Source organism: Chlorocebus sabaeus, chromosome 10 (genome assembly GCF_047675955.1).
Source record: "Chlorocebus sabaeus isolate Y175 chromosome 10, mChlSab1.0.hap1, whole genome shotgun sequence".
NCBI lineage: Eukaryota > Metazoa > Chordata > Mammalia > Primates > Cercopithecidae > Chlorocebus > Chlorocebus sabaeus.
Window position 1 is genome coordinate 103,527,096 of NC_132913.1, and position 12,847 is coordinate 103,539,942.

At 41.4% G+C, this 12,847-nt stretch overlaps 1 protein-coding gene across 2 annotated transcripts in view; it reads right to left on the minus strand.

Annotated features, from left to right (window-relative positions):
- PECR (peroxisomal trans-2-enoyl-CoA reductase) overlaps positions 1–12,806 on the minus strand; it is a 41,005-nt gene extending 28,199 nt beyond the window's left edge. The window contains exon 1 of one of the 2 annotated variants that reach the window (XM_007966192.3): positions 12,579–12,806. In XM_007966192.3, coding sequence (XP_007964383.3) covers positions 12,579–12,759 — 181 coding nt within the window. In that variant the 5' untranslated portion in view covers positions 12,760–12,806. The remainder of the gene's footprint in view (positions 1–12,578) is intronic. The other variant, XM_038001553.2, reaches the window with a different exon arrangement.
- Between the last annotated feature and the right edge of the window lie 41 nt (positions 12,807–12,847).

Sequence of the window (12,847 nt, forward strand, 5' to 3'; positions counted from 1 at the left end):
ATTTTTGTATTTTTAGTAGAGATGGGGTTTCACCATGTTGGCCAGGATGGTCTCAGTCTCTTGCGCCTAAGAATATTTATAAGAATATAAAAATAGCCAACATCCACCAAGGTCAATTTAGTATCTGGCATCCAACAAAAAAACTATCAGGCATGCCAAGGAACAGGAAAATAGCAGCACATAATGAGGAGAAAAGTCAATTAATAAAAACAGACCCAGGCCAGACGCAGTGGCTCACACCTGTAATCGTAATCCCAGCACTTGGGAGGCTGAGACGGGCCAATCATGAGGTCAGGAGTTTGAGAACAGCCTGACCAACATGGTGAAACCCTGTCTCTACTAAAAATACAAAAAGTAGCCAGGCGTGGTGGCATGCGCCTGTAATCCCAGCTACTCAGGAGTCTGAGGCAGGAGAATTTCTTGAACCTGGGAGGCAGAGGTTGCAGTGAGCTGAGATCACCCCACTGCCCTCCAGCCTGGGCAACAGAGCAAGACCCTGTATGAAAAAAACAAAAACAACAACAACAACAACAAAAACTAGAACCAGAAATGACACTGATGATATAATTAAATAGACCAGTGATGAAGAGAAAAATCTTAAAAGCAGCCAGAGAAAAACAACACATTAAATATAGAACAAGAAAGATAAAGACTTCTTTCAGAAACAATGCAAGCCAGAAGACAGTGAAACATCTTTACGGTACTGAAAGCAATGAAAAAGACGGTGAACTTAGATATCTTGACCCAGTAAAAATATCTCTCAAAAATGATAGCAAAATAAAGACCCATATGAAAGCTGGAAGAATTCATCAAGGTGTTCTGCACTACAAAAAAGATGAAAGGAAGTCCTTCAAGTAGAAGGAAAATGATGCCAAATAAAAATCTAAAAATATACAGAAGAAGAAAGAGAACTAAAAACGGTTCATTTGTGTGTTTGTTTTTGAGACAAAGTCTTACTCTGTTGCCTAGGCTGGAGTGCAGTGGTGATCTTGGCACAATGCAGCCTTGACCTTCTGGGCTCCACTGATCCTCCTACCCCAGCCTCCCGAGTGGCTGGGACCACAGACATAAACCACCATACCCGGCCCCCTTTTTTTTTTTTTTTTAGTAGAGATGAGGTCTATGTTGCAGAAATAGTAATTAGGTGAGAAAATATAAAGATTTTTCTTCTTTCTATTCAGATCTCTTTAAAAGGTAGTGATAGTTCAAAGCAAAAATAACAACAACGTATTATAGGATTTATAACATATGTAGAAATAAAATGATTCCCTCCTTCTCCTTGAGAATAATAGCACAACGGCTAAGAAGGGTGAAATGGAAGTAGAGACAGTCCTTACTTTGCTCTGCTCTACTATGCTCTGATTTCAGTTAGCTTAGCTTAAAGACACCAGTCTCTCAACAACATGGTTCAAATTTCAATAACCACAGTATATTAACTGTAACTGCATAAAATGCAAACTTCACTGCTAGCTTTTCAACCCGCAAATCATAAATAACAGATGCACATCAAGATCAGTGATTAATCAGTGATTAATCATGTCATTTCTTCCAACATCTATCAGTGAATGGCCACTGTGCATCTCTTCTTCAGTTCAGAAGAGCTCAGACAGCAAAGAATATAGCTGTGTCACCTCCTGGTTTTTCAACAAGAAACCCAAGTGACATTTTACAAAAACACATGATCTAAGGAGGCACTGGTCAACAAACATGAAAAGTGAGACCAAGAAATGAAAATTTGTAATACTGGAAGCGAAATTAGAATTGCATATCAGGGGAATTATAAACGGGGAATGCATGACACTGCCACCATTCCAGAAACTACAGAAAGCCAGAAGATCTTACTGAAGGCAAACTTAATGAGGAAAGTACACGTGACAAAGAAGACGAAGATATCCCACATTAAAGAAACTTTTGGGGCCGGGCATAGTGGCTCACTTCTGTAACGCCAGCACTTTGGGAGGCTGAGGTGGGCGGATCACAAGGTCAGGAGTTTGAGACCAGCCTGACCAACATGGCAAAACCCCGTCTCTACTGAAAATACAAAAATTAGCCAGGCATGGTGGTGGGTGCCTGTTAATCCCAGCTACTCGGGAGGCTGAGGCAGGAAAACTGCTTGAACCCGGGAGGCAGGCAGAGGTTGCAGTGAGCTGAGATTGTACTATTGCACCCCAGCCTGGTGACAAGAGCAAGACTCTGTCTCAAAATAAAAAGAAAGAAACTTTTGGAAATATTTCATGACATTGAAAGTATAAAAGATAAAACGTTGGAAGCTGATCCAAACGTAGAAAGGAGTATGACAATTTAACAAGGTATATGAAAAATGCTTGCTCCACATCGTAAGGTATACAATGAGAAGGCAAGCACTAATCAAATGACTCAACACTTTTCACATGAAAATAATACTTTAATTTTCAATACTGAGTTTTAAAAATTTTTATTTTCAATTGACAAATAACTGTATACATTAATGGGGTAAAACGTGATATTTTGATACATAAATATATTGTGGAATAATGAAATCAGTCTAATATATCCATCACCTCTTATACTCATCATTTCTTTGAAGTAAAAACATTCAAAATCCACTATTTTCACTATTTTGAAATACACAATGCATTACAAACTATAGCCATCATGCTGTGCGATAGATCATCAGAACTTATTCCTCCTGTCTAAATGAAACTTTGTACTCTTTGACCAACATCTCCCCAGTAAAACTGGTCTAGTTTTACTATTTTTTTCATTTCCCTATGTGGCAGACTGCCATAGTTACTACTGTTACTACTTGAGAGCTTGAGACCCTCACTACTACAGTTACTACTGTTACTACTTGAGACCATCATTAGGAGACTGAAGGAAGGAAGATGAATGCAGAAATGAAAACTTAAAACAAAAGAAACTGTTTTAAAGGAAGGGGCCAGGGGAAGAAGAAGAGGGCTCCCTGCTTCTAGTGAGCAAAAACAGCAGCCTTGAACTTCTACAGCCTTTTGTATTTATTGGGTAGAAAGAGCAGGGAGGAGGAGGAAACGATTGGTCAGCTGCTTAACTGATCACAGGTTCACATAATTGCTAACAAGCTTCAGATGTGCCTCATCACAAGAAACACTTGTGCCTGGGTCGTGACTATCTTCAGCATTCCTTCTGGGTGGCAGACAGTTTGTCAGTTTGCCAACATTCTGCATTTACGAGAATAGTTTGCTGTTTGCTCATATACCCTCCAGTGTTATACTGAGTTGATCACGACCCTCACTCTTTCGGCCTGCAACATCTCTCCCTTTTTGTTTTTTGAATTAATTGAGAAAGGCAATTGCAAAATGTGTAGCCTCGGTGGTTCATTCCGTCTTCACATTCAGCATGTACTGGGGGAACCACGCCCATGGTTGGGATCCATGGGTCCCTCTAGTCTCCCATTCTATGGTCGCACACACCTTGAGGGCACCCAAACGGTTTGTTCATCTCCTGCAAAAACACAAGCATACCCTTGTCCCCATGTTCAACTGAAACAGAAGCAAAGGCTTTTGTGGCTGTGGCCAGGAGGCATGCCGAAGCATCTGCTCCACAAGCTGTAACTCAGCTTCTGCCTCTTTGGTTAATTACCGTAGGGTAAAACTTCTCATTGATAAGGAGATGCAGGCTCTCTCTGATTAACAGAAGGCACAGGGAAAGCAAATTGAAGCTCATCCTTCTCGTGCAACAGTATAGCAAAAAAAAAAACCCTTGGCCGGGTGCGGTGGCTCACACCTGTAATCCCAGCACTTTGGGAGGCCAGGGCGGGCAGATCATGAGGTCAGGAAATCGAGACCATCCTGGCTAATACAGTGAAATCCTGTCTCTACTAAATATACAAAAAAATTAGCCGGGCATGGTGGTGGGTGCCTGGAGTCCCAGCAACTCAGGAGGCTGAGGCAGGAGAATGGTGTGAACCCAGAAGGTGAAGCTTGCAGTGAGCCAAGATCACGCCACTGCACTGCAGCCTGGCCAACAAAGTAAGACTCCGTCTCCAAAAACAACAACAACAACAACAACGACGACGACGATCCTTAAGAACTTCAATTTGTACTGTACAGGTGGGTCCATTAAATGCTGTGGGTTGTGATAGAAAAATCTCTCTCCTAGTTGTACTTTCAAACCCTTGATTCCCTCGCTTTTCCCTCCGTGGAGAAGGGTGCAACTTACAGGAAACAAGCCATAGTTGTGCAATATACTCTCCTCGTTCAAAAACCCAAAGATCTTGTGACACTAGGACTACCGGAATGTCTTCTTCACAATCAAAATCAGCAACTCCTGGGACTACAGTAATGCCTTGCAAGTGAAGATGACTTTTGCCAAAAAGTCTCTATTGAACTCTATCACCATGTCTATTTATCCCTACTTATCTCTATTTGTCCCTGCAGGCCTCTTTAGGTCCCTTCAGGTCTCTGTTTGTCCCTGAAAGTCCCTGTTTGGGCACCACTTTGACAAAAATTTCTGAAGGTAATGAAATACTTGTACTTTTTCCCATTGACTATTTTTGCTTTGCATGGTTTCAGCTTGCATGATCATTGTTACAATGCTACGATGCCATGCAAAAGCAAAGACTACCTATGAACTGTTAAATGGTTCTTTTACATATATATTTTAAAGATGAGGTCTCACTGTGTTGCCCAGGCTGGACTGCAGTGGTTCTTCAGTGTTAAATTCCATGTGAGGCGATACAGTTATAGACTGTTCTCACCCTAATACAGCATTTCACTGTATCATAATTACCTGCTAATTTAACAGTCTGCGCCACTCACTGTCATCTCCTGGAGGAAGGGACCCTGTAATTGCTCTATTTGTTATGCTAACACACAGTCCAACATATATATGTGGTATAAATGAAACTCATAAAGGCACAGAGTACAAGGGCTCTCCATTTGGCCTGAACTATTTTAGTTGTATAAGATAAGCTAGCTACTGCATATTAAAATAAGGCATTTTATTTTATTTCTTATCTTTATAGATGTAGCGGTGACAAGTGCAGTTTTGTTACATGGATATATGTGTAGTGTGGGCTTTTAGTGTACCCATCACCTGAATAGTGGACACTGTACCCAACAGGTAATTTTTCAACCTTCACTCCCCTGCTTCTACCCTCCCACCTTTTAGAGTCTCCAATGTCTATTATTCCACTCTATATGTCCATGTGTACCCACTCTCTACTTCCCACTTATAAGTGAGAACATGCACCATTTGACCTTGTTTCTGAATTATTTCAATTAGGATAAAGGCCTCCCATTCTATCCATGTTGCTGCAAAAGACAAGATTTCATTCTTTTCATGGCTGAGTAGTATTCCATGGTATATACAACATATGTTCTTTATCCAATCATCCATTGACGGGACAGTTAGGTTGATTCCTTAACTTGCTATTGTGAATAGTGCTGTGATAAACATACTAGAGCAGGTGTCTTCTTCACATAGTGATTTATTTTCCTTTGTAGATACCCACAGTGGGTTTGCCGAATTGAATGGGAATTCTATTTTTAATTCTTTAAGAAATCTCTATACTGTTTTCCATAGAGCTTGTACAAAGTAAGGCAATTTAAAAAACTATGTTTAAAGTTTAGGTTATAATTTAGTAAACTAAAAATGGTAACAACTTTTGGAAATTCTCGTGTGCAATCTGAGGGTTTTATGAAGCAAAAATTGGAAAGATTCACCATGAGTTCCTTGTAAGCCTTGCCTAACTTTAAAATGGAATTTAATTTATCAAAATACATATAATGTTCAACAAAACAGAAGTTATATGGTTAGGAGAATGTTTACTCCTTTCTCCTTTAGTTTCCAGGAGGGCCCTCTTCTCCCAGGAGGAAAAATAACTGAAATGCAGTCACGCACCCCATAACAATGTTTTGGTCAATGATAGACCACATAAATGGCAGTGGCCTCATAAGATTAAAGTGGAAGTTAAATGTTCTTATCATACAGTGGTACTGTAGCCACTGTAATGTCATAGGTGCAATTACTTTATTTTTTTTAATAAATTTAGTTTAGCCTGTGTGTACAGTGTCTATAAATTCTGCAACAGCAAACGATAATGTCCTAGGCCTTCACATTCACTTATCACTCCCTCACTAACTCACCCCGAGCCACTTCCAGTCCCACAAGCTCCTATGTCCTATGCAGTGTTCTATACAGGTGTACCATTTTTTAATCTTTTATACCATATTTTTCCTATATCTTTTGTATGTGTAGATATGTTTAGACACACAAATATTTACCTTTGTGTTACTATTTCCTACAAACATGTTGTACAGGTTTGTAGCCTAGAAGCAATAGGCTATACCATATAGCCCAGGTGTACAGTAGGCTATACCATCTAGGTTTGCCTACCTCTCTATGATGTTCACACTATGATGAAATCGCTTAAGGATGCATGTCTCAGAAGATTTCCCCTTTGTTAAGTGACACATGACTGTATATACTTCCAGAATAATCCAACCCTGTTAGGTTTCTGTCACTTAGGAGAAATAGCTGAGCTGATCAGTGAGATGGAAAGGAGAAATAAGCACCCCAGGACAAGCCACCACCTCCTTCGCCCACTTCCTTCTTTGATATTTCTGCCTTCAACATGTGTATTTTTCGCTCCAGTTCCCAGAGTAGGGCATAGGCTCCACAGGGCGGGGATTAAAAACTTCACCTAGGCTGGGCGCAGTGGCTCACGCCTGTAATCCCAGCACTTTGGGAGGCCAAGGCCAGTGGATCGCTTGTGTTCAGGACTTCAAGACCAGCCTGGGCATCATGGTGAAACCCCACCTCTACTAAAAATACAAAAACAAATTAGCTGAGCATGAAGGCACATGCCTGTAATCCCAGCTATTCAGGAGACTAAGCCACGAGAATTGCTTGAACCTGGGGGCAGAGGTTGTAGTGAGCCAAGACTGTGCCACTGCACTGCAGCGTGGGTGACAGAGTGAGACTGTGTCAGAGAGAAAGAGAGAAAGAGAGGGAGAGGGAGAGAGAAACCAAACAAGAACACGAAGGTGATCAATGCCTAACTTTGTCCAAGACCTCAAATAAAAAACATGGTGAGACTATAAATAGGATGATTCACATGGATTATCTAAATAGAAGTTTACTAAATTATCACTAGTTACTATCTGAAACCTCAAGACTTCAGGACAATTGTCTACTACAAGTAAAGATGCACTGAAATACCACTTTACAAGTCCATTTACTTTCGCTGGTAGAACTGTCCATTATAGACAAACTTAAACTAGGGTGCAAACGTATTACAGGGAAAAACAATGCAATGCTGGGTAAAATTAAAACCTAAATGCCCATTCAGGAAATGGTTAAATAAGTTATTACAGATCCACACAATGGAATACTATGCAGCTTTAAAATGAATGAGATATGACTACAGTACTACCATCAAAAAACACAAGATATGGGCCAGGCATGGTGACTCATGTGTGTAATCCCAGCACTTTGGGAGACTAAGGTTGGAGAGTCGCTTGTGGCCAGGAGTTCAAGACCATCCTGGGTGAGACCTTGTCTCTAAAAAAATGTGTTAATTAGCCAAACATTGTGGTACATGCCTATAGTTTAGACACTTGGGAGGTTGAGGCAGGAGAATCATTTGAGACAGGAGTTTGAGGCTGCAGTGAGTTATGATGGCACCAGTGTACTCTAGCCTGGGTGACAGAGCAAGATCCTGTCTCTAAAAAAACAAACAAAGAAAAAACAAGATATTTAAGTGTGTGTGTGTGTGTGTGTGTATACATAAAAAATGATTACAGAGCAGGAATACTGTGATCCCAATTTTGTAAAAAACAAGTATATATACGTGTGTATACATGTGCACATTAAATTTATAGAAAATCACCAGGAAGGGAATTTAGAAAAAGGGCAGAATGGGTAAAGCTCATTTTTTTCTTTTATACACTTCTATACTATTTTTATTGGAAACCTCTTATGTTACCTTATAATAAACTAGAAAAATATTATATATAATCCTTACCTTTCATGCTGAATCATTTGAATAAACTTTCTGTTTATATGTAGCTAGAGAGATCCTGGAAGCACAACTACTTGGTTAGAATAGGTGCAGAAGACCAGGCACGGTGGCTCATGCCTGTAATCCCAACACTTTGCGAGGCCGAGGCGGGCAGATCACGAGGTCAGGAGATCGAGACCATCCTGGCTAACATGGTGATACCCCATCTCTACTAAAAATACAAAAAATTAGCCAGGCATGGTGGCAGGCGCCTGTAGTCCCAGCTACTCGGGAGGCTGAGGCAGGAGAATGGCGTGAACCCGGGAGGTGGAGCTTGCAGTGAGCCGAGATCGCGCCACTGCACTCGAGCCTGGGCAACAGAGCAAGACTCCGCCATCTCAAAAAAAAAAAAAAAAAGAATAGGTATAGGAGTAGCTTGTGGATAAGGAGTTCTTTCAACATCAGAGGCTTGTAGCCCCAGTATGCTGTGTTCCTGCTTAGGCTAATACTGATCCTTTTCCATCTTCAACTCAGAATACTACATTTATTCAGCAACTTCTTGGTCCCTGGTGTTGGTAACAGGCTAGTTAGACTAGATTAGAGCAAGAAAAAATGCTGTCTTGGCTCATAATTTCCACCTGCATTTCCTAATTGCATTTTATCTACTATACCTAATTTATGTTGTACTGTAGTAACAGAAAGTGAATGATTAACTTGAAGATAAAAAAAAAAGATCTGATATGAATTCAACTTCATGATCTTAGGTTTTTCTTGACGAAATCAGGTTTCTCTCTGCCTAATGGCACCTGTCAAAGGTACAAAGGAGATCCAATTCTGCCTACAATATCCTGCTTTTGTGAGCTAAAGCTTTCTGTATCCTCTCAGCAAAAGGAAAAGTCAAAATCCTGTGGAAGTGAAAGACAATACAGTCATCATCGTTTTAAAAACTACGTCTCAACAAAACCAAAAACAAAAAACAGTGGCCTTCTGACTAGAAAGAAAACTGGAGGCTAGGCGTGAGGGCTCCATGCCTATAATCCTAGCACTTAGGGAGGCTGGGGTGGGTAGATCACTACAGGTCCGGAGTTCGAGACCAGCCTGGCCAACATGCCAAAACCCCGTCTCTGGTAAAAATATAAAAATTAGCCAGGCATGGTGGCACATGCTTGTAGTCCCAAGCTACTTGGGAGGCTGAGACATGAGAATCGCTTGAACTCGGAAGGCGGAGGTTGCAGTGAGCCGAGATCATGCCACTGCAATCTGGCCTGGGTGACAGAGTGAGATTCCGTCTCAAAAAAAAAAAAAAAAAAAAAAAAAAAAATTGGCTAACATTTTCTTTTTTGCTCAATTTGGGTTTTTATAACAATGTTGTGGAAATAGCCATTAATTCTTGCATTAAAAAAATAAAGAGGAAAAAGTCATTATAAAAAATGATTTTTATGGCCAGGCGTGGTAGCTCCCAGCATTCTGGGAGGTCGAGGGGGATGGATCACAAGGTCAGGAGTTCAAGACCAGCCTGGCCAATATGATGAAACCCCATCTCTATTAAAAATACTACTCAGGAGGCTGAGGCAGAGAATTGCTTGAACCCGGGAGGCGGAGGTTGTTGTGAGCCAAGATTGTGCCACTGCACTACAGCCTGGGCGACAGAGCGAGACTCCATCTCAAAAAAAAAAAAAAAATATATATATATATATATATAAAATATTCCTTCACTGAAGGAAATCCATTTCCCATACAACAAAATAATTGTCTATATATAATTTTAAGTATATGATTTTTTTTCTCAAAAGACAATCCATCGCTTTTATCAGAATCTCAGAGATCCATGTCTTCCAAAAGATTACAAGACCATTGTCCTAATGTTTTAGTTTGTGGTAAGAAAAATACAGTTTATCACCTTATTCCAGGGGTGTAGTTTTTGGCCAGTGCACAGTTATGCAACAGGATGAAAGTTCGAATAGCACACTTATGCAACAGGATGAAAGTTCAAATACGTAAAATCCCACTGAAAGTCCTTCAAGGTGAACTAGGGTCCTATGCATCTGCTGAGAAGCCTAGTAGCTGACCTTTGCATGAATTGATAACCGATTCTGATTTTCTTATAGATTTTCCTGAAAAAGGAGAGAGTTTGGTGTTGAGAATACACTAGGCAGTAATGGTGATGAGGTTACATCATGGCCTCATTAGGAAATGTTTTTGCTTTTTTTTTTTTTTTTTAACTAAAAATATAGATGTTTTCTTTTTCAGTTCATACTATGCCAGATGTTGGAAACAGTGGTAACTAAAGGTAATTCAGAGGTTCATTAAAATATATTTAAAAGACGAAGACAATTTTAATTACTCATAATTAACATTATTTTCAGAAAAATAGCTAAAAATCTTATAAACTTCCTTCCGGTCTATCTTTGCATGTATAATACTTTTTTTTTTTTTTTTTTTTTTTGAGATGGAGTATTGCTTTGTCACCCAGGCTGGAGTGCAGTGGCGTGATCTTGGCTCACTGCAACCTCTGCCTCCTGGGTTCAAGCGATTCTCCTGCCTCAGCCTCCTGAGTAGCTGGGATTACAGGCACATGAAACCCTGTCTTACCATGTTTGCCCAGGCTGGTCTCGAACTCTTGATCTCATGCTCCACCCGCCTCAGCCTCCCAAAGTGCTGGGATTACAGGCGTGAGCTACCGCGCCCAGCCCTGCATGTGTATTTTTTATTAAAAGCAAAACTCGGCCAGGCACGGTGGCTCATGCCTGTAATCTCAGCACTTTGGGAGGCCAATGCAGGCGGATCACCTGAGGTTGGGAGTTCGACACCAGCCTGACCAGTATATGGAAACCCCGTCTCTACTAAAAATACAAAATTAGCCAGGCGAGGTGGGGCATGCCTGTAATCCCAACTGCTCAGGGGGCTGAGGCAGGAGAATCACTTGAACTAAGAAGGCGTAGGTTGCGGTGAGCAGAGATGGCACCATTGCACTCCAGCCTGGGCAACAAGAGTGAAACTCCATCTCAAAAAAAAAAAAAAAAAGTAAAATTGGAATGCTATTAGGTTTAGAATTCTACTTTTCCCAATAATACGGTATGCATTTATCCAAATAAGTCTTCAATAGCAAGATATTTATTTCTTTATTTATTGAGATGGAATCTCACTCTGTTGCCCAGGCGGGAGTGCAGTGGCTTGACATCAGCTCACTGCAACCTCTGCCCCCTAGGTTCAAGTGATTCTTGTGCCTCAGCCTCCCAGGTAGCTGGGACTACAGGTGTGCACCCCCATGCCTCGCTAATTTTTGTATTTTTAGGAGAGATGGAGTTTCACCATGTTGGCCAGGCTGGTCTCGAACTCCTGACCTCTGGTTATCTGCCCGCCTCAGCCCTCCAAAGTGTGGAATTACAGGCGTGAGCCACCTCGCCAGGACAAATAGCAAGATATTTAAATGGAAGCATTATATTTCATTGTAATTGATTTAACTATTTCCCTCATATTGGATTTTTAGGTAATTTCCATTTTTTCACTACTCAAGACTACATCCTTGCATGAAAATCTTTGCTTGACTCTGTTTCTTTAAATTCCTGAGAAAGGAATTACTGTCATAGAGCATAAACATTGTGAAGGTTTTTGGATCTTTTTTTCCAAATTGCCCTCCAGAAATTTTGTAATAATTTACATTCCTGCCTTCTCATTCCTGCATCAACACTTTAATTTTTCCCAATATTTCAAAATTTTGTTAGAAAAATGAAATCTTACTGTTTTATATTTTATTACCAATAAAGCTGATTCTTTTTTCATATGCTTCTTGCCTGTCTGTAGTTCTTTTGGAACACTTAGTCCATACCATTAGTCTAATTTTTCTATCAGTGTGTTGGATTTTTTCTTTGCCGAGTCTAGTGGCTCAGCCTGTAATCCCCACACTTTGGGAGTCAGAGGCAAGGCAGGAGGATCCCTTGAACCCAGGTGTTCTAGACCAGCGTGGGCAACAGAGTGAGACCCTATCTCAAAACCAACAAACAATTTATCGATGTTGTAAATATTTTTCTTCATACGCCCTTAAACTTTATACATTTTTTTAATTAAATGAGGATTTACACCTTCATACAGGCAGACTGATTTATGTTCCCCTTTGTGGTTTATTCCCTCACTTAATGTTTACAAAGGCCTTCCTTCACCCAAGTTAAGGTAAATATTCAGCATATTTCCTTGCTGTGGTTAAGAGATGTGAGAATATACTATGAGAGACTCTCAGTATGCTTACAATTTTTTCCAGTTAAATGAAGTCTTCCCACGTTTCCTAATCACTCACATTAAGCATACAGAATGGATGAATTTTAAATCTGAATATAAAACTAATTGCACAGCATGTGTCACTGCTCTTTTTATTGCCTATCTCGGGCACAGTCTCTTTGGCCTGAGTGGTCCCTTTAGTTTTTAACCAGTGGCTCCATAATTCCTTAGGAAAAGCTGCTCTCTTTTGTCTCCATGGTGGTCGTAATTTCGCCCACACCTGCCCCCGCTTTGCTCTGCAGCTCCGCACTCCCCCAGCTCCGCCGAGAGCCCCTGGCTCCCGATTCCAGGTTACCCCAGGACACCCCAGCCATGTCTGTGCAGCAGCGGCCCGCTCACGTACCCAGCTCCAAGAGTTCCTTCACGATGGCCTTTCCGATGCCCGTGGCCCCGCCGGTGACGATGGCCACTTGGCCCTGCAGCAAACCAGGCGCCAGGCAGCTCCTGCCCTTAGCCCAGGAAGCCATCTCTGCAGCGACGTGCCAGAGCAGCTGAGCGGGGGCCCTGCTGGTTCTCAGAGCCATTGGAGGCGGGCGGGCGGGCGGGCGGGAGGGCCGGGCAGGGCCCGAGCCCACGTGACAGCCAGGGCCCCGCCCCCTACCCGGCCCGGCC